Source organism: Stegodyphus dumicola, chromosome 8 (assembly GCF_044657685.1).
Source record: "Stegodyphus dumicola isolate Sdum_Otavi_A_Nest chromosome 8, ASM4465768v1".
Taxonomy (NCBI): Eukaryota; Metazoa; Arthropoda; class Arachnida; order Araneae; family Eresidae; genus Stegodyphus; species Stegodyphus dumicola.
Genome location: NC_140775.1, coordinates 48,923,738 through 48,942,944, shown reverse-complemented (window position 1 = coordinate 48,942,944; position 19,207 = coordinate 48,923,738). Strand labels below are relative to the sequence as shown.

Here is a 19,207-nt window from a genome sequence, read left to right as displayed (position 1 = left end):
ACAGTGACTATGGCAGTCACAATAGCAACAACTTTTATGTTATAGCAAATAATACAGACAGTAGTTCCAGCAGTGTTGAATGATTTTAGGCCTACGGAATATCAGTGAACAATACGAGTGGGCAAGATTCAAAGCAGAAATAAAGCTATATTATTAGATGTTGCAAGGTTAATATTACTATGTATTCTTACTGGAATGTAAGTTTCTTTCAAATAAATAATATTGTGGTAGTTACTGGTAATTTATCCATGAATACTTTTCATTTGCTACTTTTTCACTGAAATCACATTATTCGGAAATTAAAGTACTTGCATAATTTTTTCCTCTCGAATTTAATATGATAAAATTGGTAAAAAGAAAAGAGGGATACCAAGTTAATATGGCATTTGTTTTTTAACGGAGCAAGTTCAAAAGCTACATTTTATCATTAGTACATAATTAGAAACAACTATGAAAATTTTAATAAGGTGCAAAAGTTAAATAAAATGAATAAACGTGGATGCATACATTAGTTTACTTAAAAACTTAAAAAGCATTATAGAAACAGCTTCATATCTATCTTTAGCCAGCTCCTCTGGAACAAACTTAGATCTAGCTATCAAAACCAAAGTATGAAAAATTGAGTTTTGGCCACATTAATTGCTCAATGCTAATAGTTAATGGCCATTTGACCAAGTAGCTAATGTTTAGCTTTGGCTGCAACATGTATAAATAGTAAAATATTTGGGGGAATAAATAAGTGAACTTACTGGGTAAGAGAATTAAATATTCTGAATACTGTTTCAAAAGTGCATCAACTTCTCTTTTAATGTTTGTTTGAACTAGCATAAGCCACTGAGATAATGGATGATCATAGCACCTGAAATTATGCAAGTTTAAAATTATTATAACATCTTATCACTTGTAAAACTCTATTAGTAACTAATAAAATCAGAAGTAATATTCAACAAACTGCATATGTTACTGTATCTTAAAAATATGTATTAATGCATTATAATATAGTGAACTGCCAATAAATGTGATTGTAGTTAACAATATCATTTATAAAGTATCACTGGATTACATAAATATAGTTCTATATAACAATGGTCTCAATCTGGCTGTCCCTGAATACATTTCTCATAAACTAATTAGCATTATTATGACAAGTATTTGAAGACCGATTTATGATTTTAATGATTCACAGTCCAATTTTACATTCAGTTCAATTAAAAATTTATGCCGAAGAAAATCTACAACTGGAGTTAGGAAATTTACACTGTGATTTAAAGATATGAAGATAAGATATGATTAATTTTTTTTTTCATACTTGCCCAAAGATAAATATCCTCAGTTACAATTTACAATTTTTTTTCCCAATAAGAATATTAGCTTTGTTTGGGAGTATATTTACATGTGTATCTTTGTTTTTCCACAGTTGAAAATTAATGTCTAAAAAAGAGTCAGAGTGATCGATGAAGATCTACAACTGATGATGAACATAGTTTCTATTACAAACTTAAGCAAAATTTAAATGCCATAAGGTGTACCTTAAAGTTGTATTAAGAAATAAAGAAGTGAATAATTACTTACAAACAAAATATATGAATATTTTCGGTATACATCAAAGGAAAATTTAATAATGAAAAGAAAGAGAACAGGCTGTAATTATTATCACATTTTGTCCCACTTGGAAAGCTTTTTTGTAATTTGTTTATTTTAAGATAAAAGTAAGTTATATAATGGTTCATTAGAATTATTTGAGACAAACGTCAGTCTAGAAATTTAATATTTAGCTATTAATATAAGTAACTATCAGAAATTTCTTGCAGACAAAAACCTCAATTTAATCAAAAAGTTTTGTTAAAAAAAAAAAAAAAAAAAAAAAAAAAAACCTTTTTCTGTGGGAAGAGAGGGAAGGAGTTTGGCCCATCAGCTACTTTCGATTATATATTCGGCTCACATGCAATTTGAGTTAGAGATCACTGTTCTGTTAAATTCCAAACACTGCCCATAATGCACAATGCATTTTCTTCCTCTTATCAATCGATTAATAAAAATTCTTATCTACTTTAGCAAGAAGATATTTTTCTCTGTAAGAGAATCAATTTATTTATTGTTTGTATTGGAAAGAATAAGCAAACCAGTCTAATTAGTCTGACTTTGATTAGCTAAAAATAAATAGAGAAGGGGATTCAAGTAATCAAAAATTTAAGTTGATGAAATTTTCAACAAACTATATTTGATATCATTTAGAGTTCTACTGAGGTAAGAAAACTTTGAAAAAATCAAGAGAAAAATTATTGCATATGTTAATGATAAAAATTTATATAAACACTGTTCAACAATGAACTTGAAACATCAGAAGAAAAGGTAATAGAAATATGAAATCTACAAGATGAATAAACATGTTTATCTTACAAAATAATCAAAAATTGGAAATAAAGTCCTCAAATCATCCTTGCTATGGAATATGACTGCTATGCTCCTACCATTAGCTATGCTCAGCATTTTAGCATGTCATAAATGAAATCAATAAGCATTGTCTGAGAAATGTTTTGATGTGATGTAAGTACTTGAGAATGTACAATTATTAAGACTGCAATAACTGATTGATGATATTGCAGATGTGCTGGATGGAAAAAAAAAGTTCACTGATATAGCAGACTATAATAGCATATCAAGTCCACATAGACTTATTCACAGTAGTATAAGCAACATTCAGTCTAGCACTCTGGTGTTGAGAAACAGACAGTATTTTACAGAGCTAAGTGTATTACCAGCTTTTTGCTTAAATTAGCATGATGCTGAGCTGTATATCTATCAGGAAGTATGCCTAAAGAGGTCGGCCTAGATACATTCTGTACTATTATTCCAGATGCAAGGCCAAGATGATATTGTCTCATGATGGCTTGCTAAAATTGGCTGGATGAATTTCTGACCATCAAAGTATCTACAGGGTTCGTACACATTTTTGCACAAGGAAATTAAGTACTTTTAAGGACCATTAATGAAAAAAATTAAGGACGTATTAGCAAATGGAAACTGAATAAATTCAATTAAAATATTATATCTATGCCTAAACGAGAGTAGGATGCATTATTATTAAACATAACTTAATTAACATAATTATTAATATGTTTGAGAATAAAATTAATTTTATGAAATTTATCAAGTAGCATTAAATAGTATTTTACACTCATAATAACTGGACATATTTGAAAGAAGATAAGTGACATTTTAGTTACGTTTTACTAACAGTAAGCTTTTTTGTTTTTAATGTCTCATTTTGTCACATACTTGCTCAGTCTAGAGGTTTAGTAAATAGTAAGTAGATTTTATGTCAAGCAGCATAGGCTAAAATGAGCATTAAAATCATAATCAGCATGATTTATAACAAAAGACTGGCTGTTGTCACCACTCCTGCTTGCTTATAGAGAGGCCTTCTGATCAGAACAAACCTGAAAGGCCTGATGTAGGTACAGTTAGCAAGTTTTGAAAGTTAGCTGACCTCTGTCTGACGCTGTTAGTGTCGTAGCTTCGTGAAGAATACCAGGGGTTGTAACTCAGATAAGGTTCTATTAAACCACTAAAGCATTAGCGGTGATAAGTTGTTTTGCATTAAGTCTCACTAGACGCAAAGAATAAGTTTCACATGAACTTTTATATTTTTGTGTTTTACCTTGTGATTACGGTAACACACTGAGCTCGGCGCCGAATTTTCTATCCTTTCCGTTCAGCCAGCGGCAATATTGAGATCAAGCGGTGCAATATTGCCAACTTAAATTATTCATAAATTATACAAAAAGGAAGGAGACGCACATAAAGCCTGAAAGTATTGTTCGAAATGTTATGATGACAATTCAAAACTATTTGGATGCAAGATAGCCAAAAATGTTACCAAAATAGTTGTTTCGTATTGTAATATGTGTAAAGCAAAGCCATATTTTTGTTTAGAATGTTTTAATAAATTTCATTAAAACTAGATTTGATCACATTTCATTGAGCCTACACTTATTTTTTAACTTTAATACTGTCGGTCTAGCGTTCCCCAGAAAAATGGGGAAAATTCTTACCATGAAAAAATTAAAAAGACATTTTTAATTAATTACACAGCTATTTTGCTTTTGCTAAAAACTGTTTTGTAAACTGTGCTTTATAGCATTATTCCTTGCTTATTTTTCAGATTCAAAAAATTGTATAATGTGGCCAAAATGGAATTTTTTAACATAAAACGCTTTATTTTAATGTTATTTCTTAAATATAATTCCAATATATTACCATTATTTTAATGAAATTTATCAATGTTAGAATGTTCTAAAAAAATCGTTAAAAAATTCCCAGATCTCAGAATTAAATTTTTTCTATAGAAATCGATTTTAAAATCGCCAAAATGTTGATAATCGCCAAATTTAGAACCGTTTAATAAAAGAATTCACATCCCCAAAAGCAGAAAGTTGTTTAAGAGCTCTTCATTACAAAAAATGAAATAATTTTGAAATGCTTATGTTTCACTTCTTGCTCAGAAACTCGAGTATCCCACTATTATTGATATTACAAAGAGGAACAAATTATAACCCATGAACCCATTCAAAAAATAGCCATATTTGTCAGTGAATCACCAAAAATATTTCTGAAAAATGCTAATTCACACTCAAAATGGCAGTCGTAAAAACAGACAGAAATTTCAGATGATTAAAATTAAGGACCTTCTGCCAATTTTGGCCAAAATTAAGGACTTTTAAGGACCAAAAATCAATTCCAAAAAAACTTTTAAGGACTCTTAAGGACGAACCCTGTATCTAAAACAAATACAAGATTCATTGCTTAAAAGGGCAGTCCTCCCTTCTAACCCTGGCCTATTGGCACATACCAAGATGACCCTTGATAAACATGGCTTATTGCTCCTAATGCAATACTAAGCAAGAATTTTAACAGTTTTTATAGACACTGCTCGAATTACTGAATTTAATATATGACATCCAAGTCATTCAGTTATGAACACAGGTGCTATTCTTCTATTCTGACAATTCATCTAAAATGAAATTCACTCTGGCTATCAGCTATTATCATGACTTCATTGCTGTTCTCACAACCACTAAAACACACAATGATGAACAATGCAGTTCAACTTCATGTGTAGCAATCTGCCAAAATGATAAACCAATATCGCTGCTTTAGGTGATGATAAATGGTATACTGATGAACTTGAGGCATTGCATTATCATAGGATAAGACTTAAATTTCAAGCACCCTCCCCAACAAAATTTAAAACATCTGATTTTATACAATTTAAACATAACTTTATGGGTTTTCCTTCTTCATGTTGCAATTTCAATGTTGAATGCCATGTTTACATAGAATTAAAATTACAAAATTAAACTTTTATCATTAATTTACACTAGAAAAATCTCATGATCATAATGGCATGAAATATGATTAATACTCTGATATAATTCTGATGGAGAATTAGATAACATATATTTAGTTAAAACTGACACATTCCTTCTCTGCCAATATTTCTTTTTAGATGCAGAGATATTACATGAAAATATTAATGAAAGGACTGAAGTAAAATAATATTACTTTCTGAGAACTGTTGTGCTTATATATATTTCTTCACTAATAACTAAAAATTCAGTATGATTAGCAAGATATTTTGATGTAGAAAAATGAGCATGGTTCATGGAACATAAAATAATTTTGGTAAGCTGTTTGTTTATGAAATATATTATTCCTAAAACCTTTACCAATAGTACTCAGAGGTAGTTTCCAAGCTTCATATATAATTCTATGTAATGAGAATAAATAAATTTCACTCTGTGCAGCATCTGTAAGCTATTTCTATTCAAGGAAGGTCTTTAGTCTGACACAATATCACTCATATACATAATTAAATTAACATATAAAAATGGGCTAACAGAAGCAAGTTAAAATGGATTTAATCAGCCATATCAATACTGGATAGTCTTTTAGCCTGAATACTTCAGGCCAAAACTTTATCAGTTTTTTCTGTTACTGCTGAAGTAAAACAGCAAAAATAATTTCTTTGTATACGACAAACTTAGTTTGCTCAGACTAAAAATTTGACTTCTCATAGAATCTTATATAGTCTAAAAGTTTTAAAATTATGTAATAATTGAATAATATATTAGTTCGAAAACAAAATTTGAAAATAATTTTGACTTTACAGATTTACTGTTTACAAAGTCAACATTTCACAAATCCAGAATTCCAGTTATATCTGGACTATAATCCTCCTTACAATTCTATAAAGTATATTTGGGACATGACTCCTATGGTCAGAATATATCAAATTTTAATTAAGAAAGAAAATGGGGAAGAAAATTTCAGCATTGTTTGAAAAATTTTGGCTAGTCGAACATTTAAAACTAAAAAAAAAAAAAAAAAAAAGAAGAGAGAATTATTAAAAAATACAGGTATTAATTTTTAATAATTTATTCCAGCAGGCATAGATGTAAATTGTCTTTCATAGGTGGAAACAGTGGCCCACTTCATTAGATGGCTTCATAATAAAGAGACCATCAGTTCCAGTCTTAACAGTGGCCAATGCTCATAATGGCTAGTGCCTACCATTGGGAAAAAGAATTTGCTGGCAAGCATGTATCTGATTTATTGAAAATTTCAGAGCTTAAATGCAGATGAAAATGACAACATATATGAGTGACTCTTTACAAATACATACATTATATAGATATTTACATACTTTTCTATTCTTTTAAATAGAACTACTACTATACAGGAAAATGTAGGTTTTCCCTTATAAAGAAAAATTTGATAAAGTGACCAAGATGGGGAAAAAGAACATGAAAGTGCAAAGAAAGACTTCTTGGCCATTTTTGTGCAGCATGTTGAAATATTGAGAAGAAATTAATAATGTTTCAAAGAAGAATATAAATTTTGATCGAAAAAAGAATTGTTCCAGGGAAGAAGGAGAACTTGAATGAGCATAATGCTGAAATTGGAATAATGTGTCACAAAGCAAAAGTCTAAGCTAAAAAAGTAAATAAAGATGACTACGTTGTACACCTAGTCAGAAAATATTTAGACATTTAAAATGCGGCTGCTACTGAGTTCAAAACAGCTAAGTACCATGTTAAATTTTTGTGCTGCATAAATATGACTGACGTAAAAGAAAACATGGTAATTATGAATAAAAGTAAAGATCCACATTGTTTTATAGGCAACAAGAAACTCCAACACACAGCATGAATGAAAACAGTAATTTTCAATAATCAATTAAATGAACTATGCTATTTGTCATTTTCTAAATACGCATATGTCCTGCTCATCAACACCAATTATGTTTCTCTGCCTATCAAAATGATAACTAATGATGACTAAAAATGTTTTACTACTTATCTAAACTACTTTGTTAACTTTCCATAGAGCCAAGCCATATCTTATTGTTCAAAAATATTTGTCACGATACATTTAAGTACACAATCATATGTCTTGAAATATGTCCAAACAAATAAGCTAGAATAAATATTGGAAGAAAATGTAACAATGTATAAAGGGTCATTTTAGAATTACAATCAAGAAAATACCATTTACTCATGGTCTTTTATGGCATTTGGTGGTCCAACCCTTGGTTGCTTATACTAAAACAAATAAAGTATATATATATTTTTTTATTTGCTTGACAACACAAATTTATCAATTCAATCTTGTACACATGAAATTATCTTAATTGATTAGTAAAAATAAATTACTTCCAAAAGGAAATCAGACCTGTCAAATCAACAGAAGCAATGGAATATCTTACAGCCAGCAAATGATACAGCAATGCCAGAATAATAGCCCCCCCCCCAAATGCAAATATCTTTTGATTTCTAGAATAAGTGTAAATCTTTATTGATCAAATCATTTCTGATTTTTATACCTGGATATCAATCAATGATCACACTGCTGTGGTTGAAGAGATGCTTGATGATAAGCAAGATGCTGCCATTTGAGCATACCAAATTCAACCTTTGTAGTGCTAAATATGAGCAATAATGAGGATGTGGAATAAATATGAATTTGAGGCATTTCACTGTTCCTATCATTTACTATATACCCCTTGCATGATATGAAGCAAAAATGAAAATCCTGCTTCTAGAATTGATACTATACATGTATTGCCTGAGTGCATGTAATATTTTTCAAAATTAATCATCGCTACTTCAAGGAAAAATTCAGTCATTTAGGAACTCAAAAATTCTATTACTGATCACTGCTTTATCAGAGATTACTGCTTCACTCAGAGGAAATATTCATATCTAGTAAAATACCTATTAGTCAACAAAGTTAAATAATAAAATGAAACTAAACTCATTTGCTCCTGACAGTTGTAGTTACTAAAAACTGCTGCAAATAATTTTTTATTTCGATTGATTTAATGATGTTATGTAGTAGGAAACTTTACATATAATGCTTGTTATTGCATAAATGTAACACTAAAAAACAAAGATAATTGATAAAAGTTTACATCTCACACTGTTATTTTTTGCATACATTTCTGCAAATCGCTTACATAATCAAGTAATTCAGTATTAGCATACATTTCGAATCTCTCAAAAAAATAAAGACGGATAGAACTGCATAATAATTAGTGAAATATACCACAGTAATTTGAAATAAATTAAAAAATTACACACTATACTAAATTATCACTCAAATAATGAATTACATAACAGTTAAACACATGGCTTAGGTGAACATACTATGCTTTAATTTATTATCTTACAATTCAGAAATAAATAATTTTAAATAGTAAACTTATTCTAAAGAGAATTCTATGTAACTGAAAGTAAACATAACTATTTAAAAAACAAAATTGTACCTAATAGTTTTCTGAAATAGCTTTTGTGCTGCTTCTGAAACAGATGTTTCATAAGAATTCAATTTCCAGGAGCACGGCCATGTCTATGAAATCATATCATTAACAGCAACAATAACTATTTATAGTTAGGTGAAATATAATGTATAAAAAATACTGATTAACATAGGTAGCAGTGCAGTTGTAGACATAATTTAAAAATAACACCTTTAGTAACAGAACTTATTTATTATTCCAAATAATTTAAACATAGCCTAGTTCTTAACACCTACGCACAATATACATTACAAATCATTCTGAGGATGACAGGTTTAAATATGATGAATTTTAATATTATGAATACTTAAAAAACTTAAAAAGACTAGGCAGCAATTATATATCAAAGTAGGATATCTAATATCAGCTACAAAATTACTAAAAACTTTTGGGGAAAAAAAAATTCTTCTAGGCTTTATAAACTTATAAATGACTGACTTATGATGACTGACAAAGTTAACAAATTTTAAAACAAAATTAATTAGTAAATTTTCTGAATTTTTACAATAATGACACACACACAAAATGAAATCAACAATGAAAGCAGCAATGCTGATGATACAAAAACAACATATATAATGTTTAATACTTAATAGTCCTTATATTATTAAGCATAGATAAAAAAAAAAATCCTTCAAAAAAGATCATAAAAAGTTATTTTATATCTACAAGTTGCAGCACTGCTTTGTGTAATCTTAACTTATAATGTAATCTTTTACTTATTCATACAGGTCTACATAGGATTTACACATGTACAAATCAAGTATCACATATCAAAATTATGCAGATTACAGCACAATATACATAAACAAAATTGAAAACACAATCCAAAATCAAAATCTATGAAATCAATGAAACAAAAACCATATTTGTGGATAATTTATTATTTTTTAATAATATGAAAATCATCTCTTGGGAGTATTCTTCTCAAGTTATAATAACATAGGAGGAGAAGAATGGATAAATACACCTGTTAGAAGTTTGTAAAACTGTTGTGTTATAAAAAACACAGACTTAATTTTAAAAAAATCAAAATTAGACTAATTTTTTATAAATTGTGCTTATTAAAAACACCTATTATTATTCAAAAGCATTACATGGGATTTTCAAGAACGGCAAATATATTTTATTTCCTTAAGTACCGTTTCTAGGCATAAAATATATCACATAATTTAAAAAAAAGTGCAGAGTTTTACATACATAAAAGTATTCTCAATAATGTGCTTATTGTAGAGAGAGGACCCAAAATGTAAAACTGAAATTTGTACATGTGATTTTTAATCTTCTGATATGTATAATCCTAAAGAAAAAAAAAATATATAAAACATCATAATGTATAATCCGCGATGTTAACACAAGCAGCAAATAAACATTCATACAGGTCTACATAGGATTTACACATGTATAAATCAAGTATCACATACAAATATTCTCCCATTATTCTAATGCTATTAAATAATGTTTTCATTTTCAATGAATAGAAAAATACCCTCCCTCCACCAGCCTTATTTCTCACTTTAATATGGCACATAAAAGAAATAATATTATGAAAGTTACCTCATTTTTTGCATACTGTACAACACAAGTATATAATTCTTTTTTTTCTTTATCTTTTTCACTTAAATATTCATCATTTTCAAATAATTTCCTGAAAAGAAAGCTGTTATACTGCTTTGTACATAATTGATTTTGTTTTGTTAAAAAAAAAATTACAAAATACTGTAATGTAAAAAATTTGTGAATTCAAAGATTAATCTTTTACAGGAAAAATGACATGACAAAAAGAAATGTGGAATTAGAATATTTCATACCTTATTGCATTTTCCATCATCTGCACTCTTTCCTTCTGCAATTGTTTAACAGCCAGTTTGTCACAGATTAAGGAAACATAAATTTAAAAGGATTTCATACATATCACTATGAACAACTAGGGAAAAATAATAAATGGTTTAAATATAGTGGTATCTCACACACTGAAGGTAAATACAGTATTAACATTATTTTATCTTCCATTTTAATGATATGTAAATACAGAAAATTATCCATCAGTAAATATAAATGGAAAGAAGTACATAAATAAATATAAAAGGGGGGCTAATAAATATATTTCTCAATATTATATTACTACTGAAGTGCTGTAAGCCCTCATTACTTAGATGAGGAAGCCTAGCAGATTCCCCCCCCCCCCCCCGGGTGACAAGGAGAACAAAATGGTCTGTACCCATTGCAACAGTGAAAAACTTTCTGAAGAAATGAAAACTACAATGATTTCACACTTTTAAAAGGAAGTATTTTAGAAATGGGAAGATATCCAGGTCACAACCAAGCAGTGCCATCCTAATAAGTCAAGAAGAAAAAATTTTAACATCCTCAATGACACTTTCATACAATACTTCAGACCATCCTAAAAACAGACTACTTTTAACTCCCTTGAGTGGCACAGAATTTTAGATCTGCTCATGAAGACCCATATTTAGATAGCTTGTATTAACAAAACTTTAATAATTACTTATTTAGCCTGTTTTCATAAACTTCCATTTATTAAGATGATATTTACATTACTAAAAATAGCAAGAAGGGAAATTATTTTTAATTACAATCTAACACAGTACATAGTTCAAGATCCAAATTCGTTGAAACTACAGCAACTCCGGATTTGGGATTTTTTCCGGATATTAGATTCTCAGTTTAAATCTAGTTACATGAAGCATAGAAATTACAAAATTAAAAATATGAAATAGTGGTTAAATAATAAAGCCTTTAGGTCTTTACAACATTTTTGAAATTTCTAGATTTTAGATCATCAGTTTAAATCTAGTAAGATGACATGTTTCTTTAAGACAGATATTTTTTGTATAAATAAAAATTTTTTTCGGAATCATAACCACATGAAATTAAAAGGTATCTTAAAGTTAAAATGGCGATATTTTCAGAATTAAAAACTATACTGTTGATATTTACTGCTCCATTGGATGATGACTGATGCATGGTCATTGCAATGTACGACTTAAGATATATCCTCTTCATTTAGCATTTCTTCATTTAGCATTTGATAGTCCAATAATCAGAAAATTAGGCCTTGTGATATTTGAAATGCTTCAGTTTTGCAGTTGTCATCAACATTACGAAATATGATAGCTGGTTATAAATTATACCAGGAATTTAAAAAAAAAAATATTTGCAGACAGAACCAATATTTTTGTTGCACATCACTGAAACGAAAGTCATCAAATGTAATGTGTTCTGAACTAGAAATGTAAGTTAATTCTTTTAATGCATTCCAGTTACTAGTTTCAACACACACACGCAGATATAAAATGACAAGGCCTCATCTTTTAAAAATTGTAAAAATATAAGTTATTTTTCTTTTGTTAAAACTACTCTAAGCATTACATCTTTATTTTCAAAAAATGCAAAATACTTATCCATGGGAAAATCCTTTGCTGGACTATATACTGGAGATTTATCTTTATCTACAGAAACAATTTAAAATATTTTGTGGGACATATATTATTAGTCTGCATTTAAAATTTTGTAAAAAATCAAAGCAAATTTCTTAACTCAAGCATGTAAAAACAGCATAAAAACATTACAAATTGTGTTTTCAGGAACAACATTAAAACTATTCAATGGAACAACATTAAACAACATTAAAACTATTCAATTATAAATTCAAAATTATGTATAACAAATCCTGAATTATTATGCTTTTCGAATTATGAAATCAATCCTAATTTTGAAGGCCTAATCTTATGATTTCACCACATTAATTCCGAAGCAGTAATTTTAAGTCCAAATGCAATGAGCAACACTAATTTTGGCACAGCACAATTTTTGCTCCCAATGGTGAAAACAAATCTGATTTAATTCACTCAATCATATTTTTTGATAATTATAACAACAATGTTGAAAATCTGAAGCAAATAATTTCACACCACACTTCACTATAACCTTGACCTGGAGCAGAATCACTCTTTCCCCTTTAAACTGCTCAATTCGAGCTACCAGTCGCAAAATGGTTCATATCCTGTTGGCTCTTTAATTGTGATATTTTACTTAGAGATGACTTGAAGAGAGAAGGCTCCAATCATTTTACAGTCATGGACAACATGTTCAGAGATGTTGCTGGTATATAAATACGGTACATACCATATGGACAGAATTCTGAAAACACAAATGGTGGCATATTCACCACACACACACATATATATATAACATGTTTAGAGATGTTACTGGCATACAAATGTGGTGCATAACATATGGATGGAATTCTGAAAACACAAATGGTTGAATATTCATCACACACACACATATATAATATAATAATTGTACTTTTTGGTGGAAGATGAAAACGATTCACTTTCAGTCATGGCCGGTATGACGTAGTCGATAATCGCATGGAATTTGTAGAAGCACGACCAGCTTGATAGTTAAACATCATTTATTCTTGAATGACGAATTTAATACATAACTGTAGAAGACTAGGGGTGCTAAACGCGCCCCATACTTTAATATATGCAATTACATTTTATATATAATGACAAATAGCTAGCAGAGGCTGAGCGAAAAGCTGTCAGAATACATGAGAAGAAGTAAAAGAGAGAGAAACTACACAGTTATTAATTATTTATACAAGATAGGTGCACAAAGTACAGCTAAACTGTGATTGGTTAAATTTTTAGTTCCATTTACATCATCAGAATTAGATTTTTCTGGAAATGACGCAGTGCAAAGAGAGGTTACTATTTTTTTAATTGAGAAAGGAAATTAACATTGCTAATTTATTCTTTTACATATTCCTTATTTTTCTTACATATGTACATATATATACACACACAATATATATATATATAATAAAAATTTAAAGCAACTTAAAGAGAGTTTAATTTTAATTTAAAGCAAGTTTAATTCAATTTTTAAAATTCAAATTTAATTTTGCATCACAGCAAGGCAATTCCCCAACAATATTAATTAATTGCAACCGCGGATAAGAGGTTTAACATTGTATCAAAACATATCAAAATTAAAGTAAGAATTCATCAGTAGAGCAAACTCGAAAAATAATAATGTGAAAAGAAAAAAATGTATAAAATTATAAAAATTAATCGCCTTTTACTGAAACTCTAATTCAGAACTCATCAGGGGAAATGAGTTAAAGATTAATATGTTTTGAAAACATGTTTCATTCTTCTGGTTCATTTGCGATAAAAAAAAAAGATTCAATTAAATTTAAAATGAAGACATTAAAATTCATTTAAAAGCGAAAAATCGAATCTCAAGTGTATCCAGAATTTTCCCTACATGCTTTCAAAACACTTGGAAAAAAGAATTAAGAAAAAGAAAAACATTGTGCCAAATTGACTATTCAAAAGAACAATAAAGTTTTACTTTATGCACTTGGAAAAAAGAAGAAAACATAACATTGTGCCAAATTGACTACTCAAAAAAACAATAAAACTTCACATTCTGCAAATTGACCATTCAAAAACAATTACAAATTAAAGAGCAAAACAAATATAAAATCAAACTCTCATTTAAACAACACTAAAAAATTGGGTGGTCCCCGATTATGCGATCCTAAGCCTTTAATACCGAAAAAAAAAAAAAAAAAACTTTACAGAAGAGATTTTTATAAATAATATAAAATCTAATCTCATCCTTAAACAGCTAAAAACTGAAAACCTATTTGAAACAAAAATTGAACAAAAGGTAAACTTACTGAATTCTTAAGACAACCATATTTTTCCAAACGTTGTTCCTTGTAAAAGAAAGGTGAATTCAAGACTACTCTGCAGAAGCAAAAATTTGTAATTCTTGGAAAAAGTATGCAATAAGATTCAAAGTGTCCAATAGCAGAACAAAGTATTTTAATGCGTGTTTAAAATGTCTTATCCTGATAATCTTTGTGTATGGGGGTGCAAAATGTTGGGTGCGGCCTGTAAAAATGATTATCGAGAAAGGAAGATGATTGTCAACTCCAACACGGTGGCTGAAGAAACTTCTAAAAGTTGCTGTTCTCTGAAATATCTTAAAATGCAAAAACAAAACTGACTTAAAGTTGAGGAAAAAGGAAAATTACAGGTTATGAAAAATAAAAGTCTTCGAATAATCAGGATACAACACATCTTTCAAACTAGAAATCCCATTTTTTTTAGTAAAAGCAAAATTTGCCAGTTTATTAAATTTACAAAATATAGTACCAAAGTCTTTAATCCAGCCTCGTCGGGACTTCAGCGATTCCGGATTATAGATCATCAGTTTAAATCTGGTAAGATGGTATGCAGAAATTATAAAATTAAAAATATGAAACCATAATTTATGAAATAAAGAGCAATTATGATCTAAAGGGTATCAAAATTTACAAAAAAAAAAAGCTTAATATTTATTTGTTTACTTTATTAAACATTTCTTTCAATGTAAGCTGTTTAAGTTGCTTCATTTTTTGTGCTAATACTTTCTCTTTAATTCTATAAACAGACATAATTTCTTGTGCAGTTCCACTGTTCAGGTCCTGTAATTGCAGTGTCGAGAATACCGACTAATTAAGACACAATAACACGCCGAATAAATACTAATTCAGAAGTCAAACAACAAAAATCAGCGTTATATTTACAAAATTTTCACAGGACTAGTTTCGATGGTAAAACCATCGAAACTAGTCCTGTGAAAATTTTGTAAATATAATGCTGATTTTTGTTGTTTGACTTCTGAATTAATACCGACTAACATGTCAATCAAAATTTTTTTGTTTTCAATAACCTCTCTGTCACTTTCTTCACTATCAAAAGCGGTACATCGAAACATGCTTTCACTTTGTAGATCCTTTGGCAGCTCCAGAATTGGAAACTCTTTTTGACATAATCGAAAGTTCAAGCTTACTTTTTATAAAATTGCTCTAACAGTCAGCAAAAAATAATAAGCCGGATCCAATTAGAAGATTAAGGAACAATGCAATCTGTAACATTAACTGAAATAGATAATTAGATAATTTTAGCTTAGCTTATACCGTCTGGTATACATTAAATGCACATGAGTAAACGTATTATGCGCATGCATAAACGCATATGCGCGTGCGTGAACGCTTTATGCGTTGACTCATGAGCAGAAAGTTTGTAGCTTTGAGGTTCGGATTAAAGACTTTGTACGTAGTAGAAAGATAGTACAAACAATAATTAAAAGAGAAAGATACAAGATCTTTGTACATATTTACATTAAATTTCTTATCATAGTCATCCAAGTAATACCTCCGATTAAGGTGTAAGTACTAATTATCGTTTTACTTGATGATTGAGAAATTTTAAAGAAAAGAGATTTTAAGAAGAGATTTTGAGAAATTTTAAGATGAGAAAATTTTAAAACGTAGTTAAAAGCGGCTTTCTTTAAAGATATAGTAAATTTGAATAGAGGTGTTTTATTTTGTAAGAGAATTTTGACCAAGTCAGTGATTTCTTCTTGTAAATACTCGACATTATTGCAAAAATTTTTGATTTTAAAAAGTTAAGTATGCATGGTATTAAGAAGGACTCTTTTGCAGATATTTGAGTGCCAATGAAATGAGTTTTATAGTAGTCTATTTCTTTCATATAATTTCTGGTCCCATTAGCTATGAAACGAAATTTGACCGCGTTTTGTGAAATTTAGGCAATGCATAAAGATTGGAAAATCTGTTGTAAAATTTAATCATAGTGATTTTAAGTTTTTGAAGAATTGCAGTGAAACGTCTTTCCAGCATATTCGCCATAGATTATGCAGTCTTTGCGGTGTATTTGCCATAGACTGCACTATGGAGTTCTTTTTTAATCAGGTTAGTGAAGTTACTTATCAAATTCCACAGCGCAGTTACATAGAAAGAACACCATAGCAAAAATTCAAAAAATTAAAACTACAGCGAATATACTGCAGATATGTACAAAGATCTTCTTTCTTTCCCTTTTAATTATTATTTATACTATCTTTCTACTATTTTGTAAATTTAAAAAACTCTCACATTTTGCTTTTACTAAAAAAAAATGGGGCTTCTAGTTTCAATGACGTATTGTACCCCAATTATATGAAGACTTTTATCTTTTGTAGCGTGCATTTTTCCTTTTTCCTCAATTTTAAACCAGTTTTGTTTTTGCATTTTAAGATATTTCAGAGAACAGCAACTTTTAGAAGTTTCTTCAGCCACCGTGTTGGAGTTGACAATCATCTTCCTTTCTCGATAATCATTTTTACAGGCCGCACTCAACATTTTGCACCCCCATACACAAAGATTATCAGGATAAGACATTTTAAACACGCATTAAAATACTTTGTTCTGCTATTGGACACTTTGAATCTTATTGCATACTTTTTCCAAGAATTACAAATTTTTGCTTCTGCAGAGTAGTCTTGAATTCACCTTTCTTTTACAAGGAACAACGTTTGGAAAAATATGGTTGTCTTAAGAATTCAGTAAGTTTACCTTTTGTTCAATTTTTGTTTCAAATAGGTTTTCAGTTTTTAGCTGTTTAAGGATGAGATTAGATTTTATATTATTTATAAAAATCTCTTCTGTAAAGTTTTTTTTTTTTTTTTTTCGGTATTAAAGGCTTAGGATCGCATAATCGGGGACCACCCAATTTTTGAGTGTTGTTTAAATGACAGTTTGATTTTATATTTGTTTTGCTCTTTAATTTGTAATTGTTTTTGAATGGTCAATTTGCAGAATGTGAAGTTTTATTGTTTTTTTGAGTAGTCAATTTGGAACAATGTTATGTTTTCTTTTTTTCCAAGTGTTTCGAAAGCCCGTAGGGAAAATTCTGGAAACACTCGAGATTTGATTTTTCAATTCTGAATGAATTTTATTGTCTCAATTGAAAATTTAATTGAATCATTTTTTCGTTTTTGATCTCAAAAGAACTAGAAGAATGAAACATATTTTCAAAACATATTAATTTACTTTTATGAAACTTTAATTCATTTTCCCCTGATGAGTTCTGAATTAGAGTTTCAGTAAAAGGAGATTAATTTTTATAATTTTGTATATTTTTTTCTCTTCACAATGTTATTTTTCGAGTTTGTTCTACTGATGAATTCTTATTTTGTATGCTTAGATATAGTGTTAAACATCTTATCCACAGTTGCAATTATTAATATTGTTAAGGAATTGCCTTGCTTTATTCCAATTTAATTTTAACTTTATTTATGTGGCTGACCCCAATGGAAAAGTATCTGCAAGTTCAAAAATGAAAGATATCCCGAAAGTCATGTCATCCCGGATATGTCGAATTCAGCGTGTCACCGGAAGAGTTTCAAAAGGAAAGAATGATTTGCAGGTCATTTGGAAGCAACAATCCCCATGCACATTTACTATTTGCGATCAATAATGTAAACTAGTTTATGGTTATTATGTCTCTACAGTGCTGTGTGCAGAAAAACATTTGTGCTTTAAATTGCCAGTGTATTTAGCACTGCATTTTGTTTGTCATCCTGAAACTGGTATTGAAGCGTGATTAAATATTTTGTTTCACAAATTTAAAATAATGAATGTGATGTCAGTGCATCATCAAAAGTGTTCATATTTTTCAAAAAGTAAAGCTAATTTCGTGTTTCCCCCTCCCAACATTAAAAAGAAAAGAAAACAATTAACATCAAGAAGATTATACAAATTATCATTAATTAAAGGGAAAATTTACTAATTTAATAAGGGTTTTGCAAATAATGTATATATATATTTTTTTCATTTCTATGAAATAATTTTGTATTTTATGATTTATTTAAAATGGTTTTATATTGTTTCTCTATTTTTTAAGCACAGGATTTATTAATTTTAACAAAATTCTAAATGGAACTAAGATCTCAATCCATAATGGACCTTTGACAATCTGAAATTGTTTCTGTGATAGAGATAAATTTACATGTGCAGTATTTGATGGAACTAAAGCTTATCCAATTGACAAATATTTTATGTTCTTTGATAAATGATGTAGTTTAAAAACCTTTCTGAAAAAGAAAAATTAGCTTTATTTCCAAATCATCCAAAAGAAGTACTGACATTCTGCCTTCACAAGTATGTCAAAATAGATAACTAGATTTGTTAGAAGATAAATTCTAGCATATTTTTTCAAGTTCTGAACATGTTAACTTTGATGAATTTGTCTCAATCACCTACATAGATAATATAAAGATATATATGTAGGCTATTCAGAAAGTAACTTACATTTTAGAATAAAAAAAAAATAAATAAAAGTAAAAATTTTTTATTACTTACATTTGAAAGGCACATTATTCAGCTATTTTTCTACATAATCTCTATATAAATTAAGACGCTTTTCATAATGGTACACCAGCTTGTTCATTTCATTATTATACAATGTTGCTGTC

General features: G+C 28.8%; 1 protein-coding gene across 2 annotated transcripts in view; it reads right to left on the bottom strand.

Moving 5' to 3' along the window:
- LOC118186899 (VPS9 domain-containing protein 1-like) overlaps positions 1 to 19,207 on the bottom strand; it is an 89,349-nt gene that overhangs the window by 25,227 nt on the left and 44,915 nt on the right. For both annotated transcript variants that reach the window (XM_085821827.1, XM_085821828.1), the window contains exons 8-11: positions 10,672 to 10,724; positions 10,418 to 10,508; positions 8,828 to 8,910; positions 750 to 859 (exon numbers count right to left, since the gene is read on the bottom strand). In XM_085821827.1, coding sequence (XP_085677953.1) covers positions 750 to 859; positions 8,828 to 8,910; positions 10,418 to 10,508; positions 10,672 to 10,724 — 337 coding nt within the window. The remainder of the gene's footprint in view (positions 1 to 749; positions 860 to 8,827; positions 8,911 to 10,417; positions 10,509 to 10,671; positions 10,725 to 19,207) is intronic.